Here is a 16,883-nt window from a genome sequence, read left to right on the forward strand (position 1 = left end):
AGAACTTTTTCTCCAGTGAATTTGAGGCATCAATATCATGGTAAAATACAATGCTGCAAGGAAATTGGTAATATCCAAAAGGATAATTTAGAAAATGAGGCAACTCTTAGGTCCTTCCGTTTTTCCTCCAGAAACTTGTTAAGATCTCTAGAATGTTTTTTGTTTTAATTTTTCCTATGTCTGATTTAGGAGGAGAGACAAGGAAGAAATATTAGTCCTCAAAGGCTGAGACTTTTGTTCAGTATTGAGGTTTGAACTTAGAGCCTTGAACAGCTATGCAGGTACTCTACCAGTTGGGTCACACCCCAGACCTTTTTGCTCTTATTATTTTTTCAAATATGGTTGGCTTGAAACATCCCAAACCATTAGCTTTTCTCCTCAGGTATCCTTTAGTTTTTCTCATAACTTTATAACTCTTCCTCAACTATATGGTGACATGATGACAACTCTTCCTCTGAATTCCTCTCAAACATGAAAATATTTTCCTTTCAGTTTACATGCACACATTCGCTCCCTGATGCCATCTATTATCTACTCCTATAGCTTCAACCATATCATTATATATTAATGACACTTAAATCAGTATTTTCAGCCAGACCACTATGTCTTCTAAACATGTTTATATAAAATTATTTCATCACTTCTATTTAATAAGTCAAAAGCCAAATTCATTATTTCTCTCTACCATAAAAATTCCACTATTGCCAGGCACTAGTGGCTCATGTCTATAATCCTAGCTACTCAGGAGGCTGAGATTTGAGGATCATAGTTTAAACCCAGCCCAGATAGGCAAATCAATAAGACTCATTTCCAATTAACCACCAAAAAGCAGAAAAGAAGCTGTGGCTCAAGTGGTAGTGTCAGGTTTGAGTAAAAAAGCTAAGGGACAGTACCCAGGCCCTGAGTTCAAACCCCAATCACTACATACACCAAAATTCTGTTTTATGCATTGCTAATGACATATCTTAAACACAGTCATTTGTTTACAGTTGTCTATCATTCTTCCATTTTTTCTCATTTCCACATGCGTTTGACAAGTTCTTTTAGTTTTTTGAAAATGAAACCATCTTATTTCCTTTATTGAGAAGTTTCACTTGATCTAGAATGTACATAAAATAATATTCAACCTCCTTACAATGGACCACAAGACTCTCTGTATAACTTCACTTTCACTTTAAGATTTCCTCATGAAATTCTAGCCACAATGACCTTCTCAGATCTTGCTTCCCTAATTCCCACTCATCCAATACTCATTCCTGTCACTCTTTTATCTTAGGAATATTTTCCCTAGCCCATCCCTTTTACTAGGTTAAGAATATTCTACTAAGCACTTTGTACACTGCACTTTACATTTGGAACACTTATGAATCATATTTTTTACTATCTGTTGATAACTTATTATAAGATGAATGATATTTGTATCTGCATTTAGTAAATGAAGATTTGAAATGTTAAGCAACTTGTCTTAGGGTCATGTAGCTAACAAATTATAAAACCTGAATTCAAATAAAGACATTACAGAACAAATGCTTTGGGCATGCAACTTTACTGTGACAGAAACTGTATCTATCTTGTTCACTTGTGTTACCTGAACAGCTTTTCTGCTTTCTGGCTCTTAGGAGGTATTTAATAAATATTTGTTTAAAGAATAAAAATGACAGATTAGGTAAAATTATTCGGCTTTTGCTTCTTTTTTTATTGTGAAACATTTACCTAAATGTTCACAAACAAGACCACACTAAAGCTACCAGCATGACTATGTTTATTGCAGCCTTATTTACCATAGCTAAGATATGGAACCAACCCAGATGCCCCTCAGTAGATGAATGGCTCAAGAAAATATGGTATATATACACAATGGAATTCTATGCCTCCATCAGAAAGAATGACATTGCCCCATTTGTTAGGAAATGGAAAAACTTGGAAAAAATTATATTAAGTGAAGTAAGCCAGGCCCAAAGAAACATAGGTCCCATGGATTCCCTTATTTGCTTTTGCTTCTAATAGCATCAGTGTTTCCTTTGCAGCACTTACACTCCACAAACATACATGTACATGTACAATGAAATCTTTTATTATTTCTAATTCCCTCACTAAACGCAAACTAAGTTGGTAGGGCCAGGCTACCTTTTGTCACTATTGCATATCTCCACCACCCAGCACAGTAGCATACAGTAGATTCTCTGCAAATAACCACTGAATAAATATTTATTCATGTCATGGATTATCTTTGTGCATATCTCTCTTACTACATGTATCCTTGTGTATGTCTCTTTTTCTTATTGCCTTGAAGGCAAGAAGGCTTTGGAGAATGACATGTGTCATAAAGACTTAAGCCTCAAGTAGAGTTTTCGTGGATTTGTATGTGTTTTTTAAAAAAATTGGGACATTGAGCCTACATCTTTAAATAATATTTTGAAAGTCACAAAGGTAGTAAATATTCCAAATCAGATACCAAGTATACCTGCATAATACAATAAATTTTTGTATGTGATGGTGTCTACTAACAATTGCTTTAATGACTACTTTTTTTTTTTGTCTGTCATGGGGTCTGAACTCTGGGCCTGGGCGCTGTCTCTCAGCTCTTCAGCTCAAGGCTAGCACTCTACCACTTGATCAACAACGCCACTTCTGGCTTTTTCTGCTTATGTGGAGCTGAGGAATCAAACCCAGGGCCACATGCATGCAAGGCAAGCACTCTACCACTGAGCAACCTACCCAGCTCTAATGACTACTTCTGAATATTTTTTTTGTCACTGACAAGTGTCAGCATAGTATGGCACCTGACAGACTTAGATTTAAATCATGGTTCTTACTACATGCTAGCTGTGTAACTTTAGTCATGTAAGTTCTCCTAAGTTTCATTTCTTAATTTTTTTTAACTTCTGTAATTGGATTTATCTCCTGGAGTAATTACCAGGATTATGAAAGATAATTCATGTACCTGTCTACAAACTTTAGGAGGGGAAAGGAGTTGAAGATAGAAGGTGCTGTATTAATAATTAATTACTGCAAATGTATAACCATTCAGTCATTTATTTGTCTTGATCATACTCAGCCAAAATCCAGTCACAAGTTCTGGTGGTGGTGGTAGTGGGATGTGTGTGTGTGTGTGTGTGTGTGTGTGTGTGTGTGTGTGTGTGTGTGTGTGTGTGTGATTGTATAGACATCTTCCCTTTCACAATTTGGAATTAACTAAATCTATGACTTGTTCTCCACTCAGATTATCAGGGTTGATTTGCTTTTCTGGTTTGCCAATTTGCTAAGTAATGATGGTAAATTAATTGCGTTGTACTTTCCATTGCCGTAAAGCCATGTTCAGCTACAAGAGAATTCTATTGCCTTGTTCCTACTCATAGTTTTAATTATCTGATGTTGGGATAAAGATACATGTTTGCAATGGAGAAAAGACACTACTTTTTTTTTATCAGTCATGGGGCTTGAACTCTGGGCCTGGGCGATCTCCCTCAGCTCTCCAGCTCAAGGCATGGGGTAATTAGGATTTTGGACATTTCACAAGCAAAGCAAGTGTTCCACCAGCCCTTTTGTTTATTTAGGGGATACATAGGTACCACCACCATCAGCTTCCATTTTTTTTTTTTTTGAATCGTTAGGCTTTAACTCTGGGCCTGGGTTCTATCCCTCAGTTGTCCAGCTAAGGCATGTGTTCTACCACTAGAGCCACATCAGCACTTATGATTTTCTTGTGGTTTATTGGAAATAAGAGTCCCATGGTCTTTTCTGCCCAGACTGGTTTTGAACAATGATCCTCAGATCTCAGCCTCCTAAGTAGCTAGGATTACAGGAATGAGCCACTAGTGCCTGGCCAGTATAACTATATGTGTCTGCTTGATAGGATGCTCTGTATTATTTGATTTGTTATCCTTTTTAATACTGATTTTAGAGTAATTTTTTCTTTAGGCACATCTTTGGTACAATACTAAAATAGTACAAGAGACAGCGTGAATCTGTCACCTTTTCCTTTTTCCTAATAAGCTTGTTCTCACAAAGAAAAAATAAAATTTTCATTTGCCATCAAACAATATCTTTCTTATCAAGAATGAGCATAATATTCATTACATTAACTAGAATTAATTTCAGTTATGTTCAACTGACATAAATTGATGCAGAAATTGATTATTTAAGGAGTTTTCTGGACAAATGTTACATTTGTAAATATTTGTCACAATTGTTTTTCCAGTTTTCAAGCAAAACCCACATTTTGTTTAAAATATCCAGGTACTATAATTGAGGTCAAAGAGGTCATCTTTTTGTATGGATAATTGCTCCAATTCTACACTTCGTGTGAAGCAACTAATTGAGTGAAATTTCACTGAACATTTCAGTGGGAAAAAAAAGTCAAAAATGAGTCTTGATTATCTTTAAGCCCAAACAAGTGGCTAATTGCCTGAAATTACCAGTTGTTTGGTCATCCAGCTTTGGTACATTTAGACATCGCTATGATGAAATTGAAAGAAAAATAAACATCCCTTTAAGCAGACCCACCACAGTACTCAATCATACATACTCAGAGAGTTAGTAGCACATTAAAATTCTCACTTTTCTCCAATGTCTGGCTTTATCTCTCAAAGTAAGTTTATGTATAGAATTATAAATGAGTTGACAACAGCTTAGCAGCCTATTTCAACCAATTCTGAGAAACATCTGCTTTGGAAACAGAAAGTCTAGAGGCAGAAAAGTAAGAGCTAGAATAATTTGCTAAACCAGAAATATGATGATTAACTAACAATTATTTTCATATGTATCAGTTCTGTTTTGCTAGAACACAGAGTAGGAAATCAGGATAAACAAATGACAAACATGTAGTCACATTGAGAACTGAGCGGGGGGAAGGTTGGTGTTAAATATTTACAAATTTAAAAGAGGTCTGGGAAATCTTAAAGTCTATGAAACTGTTTAAAAGTACCCTAAGGGCGAATGCTGTCTAAATTATAATGAGAAACAAAATGTACATTTAAGAATCCAATTTTCCCTTTTGAACTGGCAAATGAACCTTATTTTACTGACTTACACTACTTAAAAAGGATTTCCAAAAATCCACCGATAGATTCACTTTGTCATATAGCTAGTATATGCTAATACCATTTTGTAAAGCAGCTGTTGGTCTGATTTAAAGAATCTCAAAAGGAAAAACTTTAAATCTGTCTTTAGTTTAAATAATTCTGACTTGTTAGTGCAATGGAATAAGGAGATAGGTTGCATGGGGAAAAAAAAACCAAACTTCTGACTCTACTTATGAATTACAGCTCATTTTATTTGGTGTAACTTGATTGTAATTAATGAACAGTTGCCTTACACCCCTTTCTAGTCTTGCATGATATCTCTCCAACTATTTGAAGACTGTGTTTAAGCTAACCCTTCAGTTCACGCAGGCTTCTTTTATAAGGGCAATTTTCTAAGACGTTCAAAGGAATCACTTTGACTTGCTTACTGTGGATTTTCTATAAATATTTCATATTTCACTTAGGTAACACTCCTGGAAACTGAATTCACTATTTCCTAAAGAAGATATGATAGAAACTTAAATCAGTTGGAATTTATCAAGTTTACATCTTGGTGTCTTTATGCTATTGACATATCTATTATAAGATAATATTTGCAGCTTATGACCAAAGAACATTCTATTATTGACATTTTTACCTATACCTCCCAGAAGCCCAAACATGATTATTTGCTATATTTTACATAACAAGTTCAGAACCATCTTGTACTCATTTATGTAATCTGGTATTTCTCCATGAGTGAGTTGGCCTTTAATCAATTTTGTCTTGTTTGTTTTTACCCACTGCAGCATGTCAAGGTTGCTAGAAATCCCAATCTTATCCAACCTCCCAAAACTTAGTCCTGACAAAGATATAGCTCATTGAATTTGTAGAAATTCCTTAGAGAATGTCTCAAATATGATACACCTCTTTGGTGGGTCTGCACACGATCAAAAATTAAGACATTCAACATTTCCCATTCCTATGCCCCTTAGTGAGAGCCTAACAAAACCCAAATGTTTCTAGACAACCTTACCTGATTCTCAGGTCTCTGCTGATGTTCAAAGAGTGGAAGGCAACAGCAGAGTCGCAAGTTGGAGTTGGCTCTAAGGCCAGATGCTCTACGTTGTGCCCTTCTAGAATTCATTGCACTCAAAGAAAGTACTGTCTGTGTGTTTTGTCCGTAGTAGAGCCTGAAAAAAAACAAAACAAATTAACAAGTGACTAGAAATGAAAAAGTGGAAGAGCTGGGAAGCATTGCAATTTAATATATGAGGAAGGGAAAAGGATGGGATGGAAAAGAAGTTCCCAAAATTAGAGATCTCACCTTAACTTGCTCTCTCTGAAAATGCAGAGAAAGCTGTATGTTGAATGAAATATATATTTAAGCCCAGAAACTATTAGATCAAACTTTTTCTTGGACAAGAGGAAGGGACCCCAAAGAAAGGTTGAATGAGTTTCTACTCCTTACAAAACCTAAAGTTTTTCATATCCCTAAGGCATAGAAAGGGAAAATAGACCTCTTCCTCTATTTTTCCCTGAGATTTTACTTATCCTTTCTTACTTAAATTTTTGGCATTTACATCTTGGAACTTTATTCCTCAACCTCCACCTAGACCTTCTGGGCCAATTGGCCCCCTCTATCAATAATTAGATTGTCCCTAATTATATAATATCTAGATGCTACAAATATCAATATGAATAATCAAGTTGGACTATGAACCCAATTGAAAATATATTGTGTCACTAGCCTTCAATACATATTAAATCATAATAAGCCAGCATATTATGTCAATGTAAACTGTGATAAAACTTTAAAAGTAGATTGTAGAAGATTATTAAGGGGATGAGGATATTAAAATATTTACCAATTTAAGAAATACTTGGAGGTAGTTTTGATGGTATAAGCTATAATCCCAGCATTTGGCTAAGGCAGGATCCTGAGTTTGAAAACAACCCGGGCTACATAATGAGACTGTCTAAAGAACCAAGGGATGATGATGTAGCTCAGTGAAAGAACACTCTCCTAGCATGCACAGTGCCATGGGGTTTGATCTCCAGTACAGAAAATAATATAAATATTTGATATTATGGATGGACAGTGCTTATGGGATAGAGGGCAGCTGGAGTCTGACACTGAATTTATATTTTACTTATTTATAATTTTCACTCTACCTAATCCTAAAATTGACTCATGGCAGCTGACATCAAACTAAAGATGTGGTATCATCAATCATATATTAAATTACTTCATTCAAATATTTATTTTGTGTGGACTATTTCTGTCTTAATTTGAATGCTCTTAAATAATCAGGTTGAAAATGTGTCCTACTCTTTAAATGGAACAGGGAAGAAGACTGCAAAAAATTCTGTTGCATAAGCAGAGTTTCATTCTAAGGACTGTATAGGTGACAGACATTTTCTTCCACCAAACTAGTATTCCTATTATCCCTAGTAATGTAACCTAAAAAGATTAAAGGTAAACAGTATTACTATTTTAAGAAATAATAATTCTTATAATAATTCATTCTTCAAAAGTATACTTAGAAAACATATTTGCATTAGGTATTAGAATAAATTGCCCTAACATCAAGTCCATGGCTGTTAGTTACTCTAGGATATAAGACTTGTGGCTGATATGAATAAAACAGTGAAAACAGCACTCAATTTTATAGATAATTGTGGTTAGGTTTGAATAAGAAAATATAAGAAGGGAAAATTAGGACAAATCATGTGCTAGATGTTTTTAAATAAGATACCTCTTATGTTCACAAAACTCTACAAATTAGATATAATCAAAGCTATTGCATCAGATAAGAAAACCTGAGGCTTGAAGGAGTTAAGTGGCCAGAGATAATTTAGTGCATAGCTGAAATTAGAATTGAAATCTAAGTCAAGGCTGTGCCCTTTCTACTACTTGCCAATGTGAGAAAGGAAACAAGATTACAAAGAATGAGGCAAAAAACCTGAAGCTAATTTCCAATAAAGTGGCAACTCATTTTGTTGTTCACTGTTTTATCCCACTTCTTTAACAACTAAATAAAACAACACAGCTTCTCTATTCAGTTCCAAAGTATATTTGTATCATTGACACTGCTTCTAAACATATTATGTTTATAAAAATTTAAAAAGATGTTTGTATTTCTACATTCATAAGTGGAGGTCAGAGAAATGACTTCTATGGACTGACTTAGAACTGTTAGCTTGAAGCATTCAATATCATTAGTATTCCAAGCCCCCAAACTGAGCTTGTGTGTTTATAACCTAATCACTTATACTGCCATATATGTCAATGGGAATCTATTCTAAAAAATGAAATAAAAAAACAGTGTCAGGGTAAATTATAAATGATTAAACATGAGCTGTCTTGACTCTAGCATTAATATTCCAACACCATTGCACAATCAACTAAAGGTCTTTATTGGCATTGTTCATTGGTTGATGGCTTGAATTTGGTGAATAACTAGCATATTTTACAAACAATGCATGCATGTAATAATTTCAATCTTTAACAACTTCCTGGAGTCATTGGTCTGGCCAAGTATAATTAACTACTTCTTCCTCTATCCTTATATCCTGTTCCTTCACAGCTCTTCCTTGTATGGAACTTCCACCTCACTAGAGCAACTGTACTCTCCAACTGCACTAATGACTTTCTTCTAATAAATCCACATTCTCTCTTCATAACATGCTGTTGCTCATCATCTCCAACTTGTATCCCTTCTTTAGTTCCTCTAACACCATCTAGATTTTTTTGTCACCACATGCTCATTCTTCATTCATTTCATCATTCTTCTACACTTTTCTGTAAACTTAGCTTTTAATTCTCCTTTTTTCATTCTTTTATTTGCATGACTTTTTATAACATCTATGTTGATAACAGCCAAAGACAGATCTTAAAGCTCCTTCAGCCTAGCTAAACAGTTCTTGACAAAAATATTTACGTAGCTATTAATCATTATTACAGTTTTCTCAAGTCTACACAGAACTCATCGTTATGGTTTCTTCCTAAATATCCCTTTCCCAACTCTTCCCTTCCCCAATTGTAACATTTCCCCATCATTCTATCCAGTATATCACATCAGTCACCAAGTTCTATCACTTTCCTTAACTCTCTAAATGAGTTAGAAGCACTTGTTCATGCCAGAGCTGATAACAGTAAACAAAGCTACCAATAACACTTTATTATGCTTCCAATATCGCACTAAAGCCAAACACTTGACTACTGAACAAGGAGTCAATACCGATAATTGCACTTGGGTGGCTTTTCTCTCTTGGCCAAGTTTTTGCCACTAATATCTTAGTTTTCTGGCTGTGGTGGTTTATATTTAACATTTCTCTTTTAAAATTCATTGTTTCCATCATAGCTATTCTGATAAGCCTATGTAATAAGCTCTACTGTGCAGTAAAATTTATTGATATTTTTATATGTTTGGAAGCCTAGCAATTACATAATTCTACTGACTCCCTACATGCTTGGGCTACAACTTTTGAAACCTAGTCAGGTAAAAAGTAGAATAATCAAAAGAATTTCTGCCTCAAATTCTCTATCAACCCACCTCGATCATCTATCACTTCAGTTATGCTTTTGAAAATTATTCACTTTTTTATTGTTGTTAACGTGTCCATCAATATGTTAAAATTCAAGCTATCAGTCGAAATGTCTGTATCTCTTGAAGTACTATGTTGAGCTCCTGAATGTAGCTGGGGGGATTTATAGTTGGTGTAATCCAAATACTTGGTCTTGCCAGGTGCTGGTGGCTGATGCCTATATTCCTAGCTACTCAGGAAGCTGAAATCTGAAGTTTGTGGTTCATAACCAGCCAAGGCAGGAAAGTCCATGAGACTCTTATCTCCAATTTACCACCAGAAAACCAGAGGTGGAGTTGTGGCTCAAGTAGTAGAGCACCTTGAGCTGAAGAGCTCAGGGACAGTGCCCTCGCCAGAGTTCAGGCCCCACAACCAACATATATACATGCATACATACACACACACACACATACAAATACACACACACACACACACACACACACACACACACATATATATACATACACACACATATATATATATATATATTTATATATATCTCAACTTTCTTTCAGTGTCAGCTAGTAACAATCCTATCTTCCTCTATTTGCAACAGGTATTCCAAACCTGCTCTGTTCTATTTTCACCATGCCTCTGTTACTTCAGACAATTGGAACTCTTACTATGTAGAAAAGCCAAAACCCACCATAATACAAGCCCTCAAAATGAATGCCATGCCACAAATCTCATATTCTCGGGTTTCTATTTCTTGTCACAATAGAAGAGATGACCCACCTCTGGGCTTCTACATGACTCTAAATATTTTTATTATTCTGTTTAAAATAAAAAATACAACAGAGATAAATGGAAGGTGACAGGATAGAGCCCCTTTCCCAGGTGGCTGGGATGGGCTTCTCTGAGACATGGTAGCTGTTTTCCCCACACTGTACAGCCCTCTCTTAGTACTGCTATAGTTTTCCCTGAATGGTTCTCAAGCTGAGTAAGTGACCCCAGATGTAGATGCTCTCCACTGTTTCACTGGTGATAAATACAAAAGCTTCCTGCCTACTTCATGTCTGTGGACACTAGAGCCCATTGTCAACACAGTGGATACATCTACATCTGCTATTGATCTCTACTCTACTGATATCTAAGGACTGCCATCTGAGATATCTCTAAATCCAAGCTTGCTCCTTCCTCTCTATTATTCGACTTCTTTTCCTTCTTTTTCTTTGTCTACCCTTCCCTTCCCTCTTTCTACCTCTCTATCCTCCCCTCCTCTTCTCTCATTTCCTTTCCTTTCCTCTCTTGTCTTCTCCCCTCCTTTCCTTTCTTTTTTCCTTTGTTCTCTCTCCCTCCTTTGTCTCTATCATATATATTTATTCTTTCCCTCTCAACAACAATGAAAAATGTTTGTCTCTAGCTTTAAAAAGCAAACAAACAAGCCAGGTGCTTAAGGCTCATGCATGGAATCCTAGCTACTCAGGGGGCTGAGGGCTGAGGATCACAGTTTGAAGCCATACCAGGCAGGAAAGTCTGTGAGACTCCTCTCCAATTAACCACCAGAAAACTGGATGTGATGCTGTGGATCAAAGAGGTAAAACCATAGCCCTTAGCAAAAAAGCTCAGGGATAGCAACCAGGTCCTGATTTCAAGCTCAATGACTGACAGAAAAGCAAACAAACATGGGTTCCCTTGCTTTTACATAATAGCCAAATTTATTTAAAGGGTTGTCTATTCTCATTGTTTCAGACTGTCTCTCTCATTCACTCTTTTTTCCTCTTTCTCAATATGGATGGCTTTTATTTCTTTTTTAAAATAAGTATTTTATTGTGAAAACACCACACAGAGGGGTTATAATTACATGATCAAGGTAATAAGTACATTTCTTATGAAGCATTGTTGCCTCCTCCTTTGTTTTTCCCCTACCATCCCTGCCTTCCCATCTCCACGACTATATGCCTCCAACCCCCCCCCCCCCACCCCCCGCCAAAGTTGTAAAGTTTGTTTTTTGACATAGCATCTTGTACATCTCATTGTTGCAATGGGTCCACCTGTATCCCTAGTTAAACAATTTGTTTTTTCCCTTCCCCTCTTAAATCTCCTATTATTTCCTTTCTGCTCCACTGATAGTTTGAAATTGTCAAAGTCAAGAATGGCTGACTTTTTATTAAATTCAATGGTCACATTAATCTTTCCTTCTAACTAAAATATTTATTCTTTTATTTTCTAAGATACTATTGGTTTGACTCCTATGTACCCTACGGCTTCTCCATTTTTTATTTGTAAGTTGCTCCAACTTCCCTCAAAGGTCCTTTTGCTGATGCCATTTCTTAGTATTTTATTTTCAGCCTTTGATTTTTCTGTTTTCATGTGATCTTGTATGCCTTTGATTTTTCTGTTTTCATGTGATCTTATATTTCATGTGATTTTATATGCTCACAGATCACAAATTTCATCTCCAATCCAGATCTCTTGCCTATACTATTATGTCTGTACCACCTGAACACCTCTAAACTGTTCCATTCAACATTTTTGATGGAAGTCAGATTTGTTGAATTTATCAATCTCTTGTTCCAACCATAAACTGACAGACATCATTGCTCCCCTTTGTTTCTTTGTAATCTAAATGACTGGTTTTAAAACAGATGATAAGAGCCCAGAACATAGAGACAGAAATTAAACATCGTGAAAACACTGATATGCTTAAAGTACTATTTCTGATGAGTCTGTTTTAAGAAGTCTTTTGAAATTTTCCCCTTTAAATGTGCTGAAATGTTATAGACTGGCAAAACTTAATTCGCTTAATAAACTGCTGCTACACCCTTCTCCCAGGTCCTGACTGACTTGAGCAAAGAATTCCTCACCAGGCAGGCTGGACTGCCCTCATGACAACACTTAAATTCCAGAAGGCACTGCCACCGTGTATGGCCCAACAGAACGCCTGTGATTTGTGCAAACACAACTCTTCATTACATAATAGGCTGTATACCATGATTGTTGCCAATATGAGGAACAGTCATCATGATTGGTGCAGACACCCTTGTTCCTCCTCTATTCTGGATATATATGCACCCAGGCTTAGAGGTCAAGCCCCACAACTGACAAAAGATATATTAGATACATTTTTTAAATAGCCATTCTAACTGGGGTGAGGTGGTATTTCAGTGTTGTTTTGATTAGCATTTCTTTTACGGCTAGGGAGGTTGAGCATTTCTTCATGTGTCTATTGGCCATCCTTCTTTCATCTTCAGAGACGTAACAAGAAGACAGACAGAAATAAAAGTTAGAGGAAACTGTCGAATGAGCTTTGGTAAGAAAATGTAAAAATGTCCAGTCTTTAGGAAGAGGTATTTTTCTGAATCTCCTAGCATGCAAAATTTAATCACATTTTATTCACTTGTAAATAAATGTGTCCATTGTAAGATAATTTGAAAATACAGATAAATTATAAAAATAAAATAATCTCACAAAGGATCATCACATATTTTTATTTTAAGTTATCTTTATAATTGAAGTTATGATGATGATTACAGTAACCTTCTATATATATATATCCTACATTTTTATGATTATTATGCTTCAGGAATTCTGACTCCATCTTTATCACATTGTTTTCATTCTCATGGGCTTGTCTTATTTTTGATGCTAATGTTCATACAAGTTGATTCTGGCCAATTAACATCTGTTTTCTTTAATATCAAGCACCTCCTCCTGCTAAATCTTTTGGAGTCATAGGAGAAAGCTGATCAGTATCTCCCTTTTCTCCACATAAGCCTTACTCAACTCATTTACTTAGAGAAAATAAATTGTATTATCCCTCATCCTTCTCTTCTTCAGACAGAATAGCCTTAATTGTGTTAGGACCTAGTCTCCACTTTGATAATTATTTTCGTTTGTTTTCAGTAGAGTCCCTCCAGTTTTTCCAAGTCTTAACCCAAACAGAATATCATTTCCACCAAATAAATAAACCAAAGAGCCTTTTAATGTTATGAAAACGATATCCATTTTAGAAGATGAGAACTTGTATTTTAACAAAGTACTAGGAGAGTTTTTGTCTTTACCAATCTTGTATTAGGACCACACAGGCAAAGTCTCTTTTTAGCCTTTTTTAAACATGCCTGAAAATGAGAGTGTTCAAGGGTTAAAACACTAATAAATTACTCATGGTATGCAATTTGCAGCTCTTTATCAACATCACTCTTCTTATTCACAGCTAGATGCCATGAAAAGACATTTTAAAGATAAATAATAAGGGATTTCTGCAAGCTGATTGATTTCCTGCTGATTCTCCCTACTAGGTTCAGACTGTTATTCTTTACTCAAATAGTTTTGCATTAATCTATATCTCTTTCTCATTTTTTTTCTTTTAGCATTATAAGAGTTTGGATTTGGGGCCTTATGCTTGCTAGGCTGGTGCTCTACTACTTGAGCTGTGCTTTTCGCTGGTTATTTTGGAGATTGAGTTTAATATATTTTGATGCCTGGGCTGGAATTGAACTGCTATCTTCCCAATCTCACCCTCTTGAATACTTAGGATTACAGGTGTAAATCACTGGGGCCTGACTTTTTAATTTTTGTTATTTTCCTTTTCTTAGTTTACGTTAATTATACAGACAATTATACAATGTACCCTGATCAAAAACTTCCTCTATCACTATCCCTTATCTCCTTTTCCCCACTTCTTAAAATATTCCATCAGGTCTCATTGTTCTGTTTTGATATATGTGTACAAAGTACTATAGTCATATTCACCTCCACCCTCTTTTTGCTTTCTCCCATAACTTTCTTTTTTTTTCTTTTTTAACAAGAAAGTTGCTGCCCCTTTTATTTCATTCAAAAAGCAAAACAGGGGTGAGGAAAGAACAAATGAGGCACCATACAAACAATTCGAGATTCTATAGAAAACACACTTGAGTGGAGTCCTATCACTCTTTCACGAAGGCTATGAGCAATAATTTCTTTTTTTTAATTTTTCATTCTTTTTTTATTGTGAAAATACTGTACAGAGGAGTTACAATTACATGGGCAAGATAATTAGTACATTAAAAACTCCCATAATTTTCTTATAAATGGTTTTTCAAAAGTCTGTTAATCCAAATATTTGAGACAATAATCTCCAAGTATTTGTCATTCTACTCTTTCTCAATACCTTTCTTCTCAGCTTTATATCCATTGCCCTTATGAAAGAACAATTTCCTGGCCTCTTGTGTTTATCTTGTCTGCTTATATCTTCCCTCCTTATTGGCAACTATGAAAAGAAAAAGATCTTCAAAAGGGCAGAGAAGGAGGCCTGTGGTTAAATGTTGTCTTTCACTACCATGGCTATATCTGCTCAACCCATACTGGAGAAAATAGGTGCCATACACAAGAGAATAGAATATTAGACTAGATTAGGATGCTCCCCTTAGCTGTAATAGAGGAAGGTGGCATTTTGTCTTATACTTACATCTTCTTTCTCTCATGTAGCTCCACTTTCATGATACTTAGGCCCCTGTTGCCTTTATATCATCTCCCCTACTTCACAGGTTCTCTATTGTCTGGAATAGCCATCTGTGTTCTCCATGTATTTCTCACTAACCTATCTTGTTTGTTCCTCTCTAGTCTAGCTTTGATAGACTGTTGGAATTGATCTAAGAAAATAACTTATATTAAGAACAGTTATATTAGATGATAAAGGCCTAATGAATTTCTGCTTATTAAATGAGGACCATGAAAAGAACCTTAGTCATATTCCTAATTCCAAAGTGTGACACTTTTAGGATCTATAAGAGGAAGACATTTGAGAGATAGATTTGGGGGCTTTTCCAGTGCTCCTTAATCCATATTGCACTGATTGCAGCCAGAATCTCTTGAGCTCACAATCTCATTCTCTTCCTTTTTATTTTTACCCATCAAACCCATGCCCTGGCAAATAAGTCAGTGACAGAAAAGGACATCTATAGTTTATCAAATAGTGCCTTGGGCATCTCTTCTCTTTCTTCTCCTCCCTAATAACTTGATTCTTCCTGTTTGGCAAGCACTTAAGCGCTTGGAAAAAGGTCTGTGTTATTAATTATGTATATACTCAAAAGCATTTGCAATAGTTTCTTTTTATATACTGAAAAATAAGTAAACCAGTAAAAGGATCACATTGGTTAGTACTTAGGGGAAAATGAACATCTGGAATCCGTGCCCCTTTCACAACTAACCTCCTAGCAGTACTCAATTAGTGTTTGTGCATCGCAAGGATAGGCCAAATGGGGATATGCTTCTCCAGGCCCCTGCACAGTCCTTGCAGAGGCTCACTCATAGACACACTAATCAATTCATTAGGCTTCACCCTACAACTTACATACATGCTAGGGATGGCATTTTAAAATGTTAATACCACTGACATGTCCAAACCCATTTGAGAATGACTCATATTCGCTCAATTGAAAGCATTGAAGTTCAAAGTGTGTTTAATTATTTCCCATAAACACAATTCTGAAAGGTCTTTTTTATTTAAAATGAAGAAAATCCATTTTCTCTCTGTTGTTATGAACTCAGATAATGGATGAGGAACGTTTTTTAAATTTATTTTTTATTATTACCCTACCTCTGGATTTTTCACGCTTAAGATCCAGTTTATCTAGTACCTATCATACAAATTTGAAAATGAAGTCCTACAAATCATCCAAATGGGGTTTTTGAAGGAAAAATATTTGATAGCATTAAGCACGACAATTTCTCCTTAGTGACGAGTTAAATGGGCTTTTTTTTAATAGACTGTCACCCATTGCTTTTAAAATTATTTCTGTTTTTATACTTGTGATGAATCACTATTAGCTTTCCATCTCCCTTTCTGTCTCTAGGTCTCTTCTCTCTCGGGCTCACACCTACATATTCATTCATAGTGCACATTGTCAGAGACTAAATGATCATTCTTTGCAGCTGCTGTATCCAATGCCCCTTGTTTTTTTTCCCTGAGTCCTCTGAGTCAGCTCGAGGTGCTAGAACCTTTCCTGCCCATCTGCCTAATTACTGAAAAAGCACTGCATCAGAAATTGCAATAAGTAATCACACAAAAGAAGCAGAAAGCACCAATTCTCTTGGGAGGGAGTGAACAAATAAGCAGAGACTATGAAGTATGTTTCCCTTGGATTTTAGCTGATATTTGTAATTAAATGAGCAGCTTCTTAAAAGGCAGTCGATTTTTTTTTTACCTTAGATCTATAGTGCATCCTGCAGCAGTATTTCTTAGCACCTGGAAAAAGAGAATGATATATTGCTGCAGTAAAAATGAAAATGCTAATGTACACATGAGTAATGTTTTCCTCCTCTGAACATTATACACTAACTCAGGCTATGTGGAATCATTTACTGATG

General features: G+C 35.6%; 1 protein-coding gene across 1 annotated transcript in view; it reads right to left on the reverse strand.

The window, feature by feature from the left end:
- Positions 1-16,883, reverse strand: part of Rps6ka6 (ribosomal protein S6 kinase A6) — a 179,106-nt gene that overhangs the window by 132,656 nt on the left and 29,567 nt on the right. The window contains exon 2 of the mRNA XM_042668594.1: positions 6,040-6,196. Within this exon, the coding sequence (XP_042524528.1) occupies positions 6,040-6,150 (111 nt within the window). The 5' untranslated portion in view covers positions 6,151-6,196. The remainder of the gene's footprint in view (positions 1-6,039; positions 6,197-16,883) is intronic.

This window comes from Dipodomys spectabilis, unplaced genomic scaffold, assembly GCF_019054845.1.
Source record: "Dipodomys spectabilis isolate Male_0828 unplaced genomic scaffold, ASM1905484v1 ptg000459l, whole genome shotgun sequence".
Lineage (NCBI taxonomy): Eukaryota > Metazoa > Chordata > Mammalia > Rodentia > Heteromyidae > Dipodomys > Dipodomys spectabilis.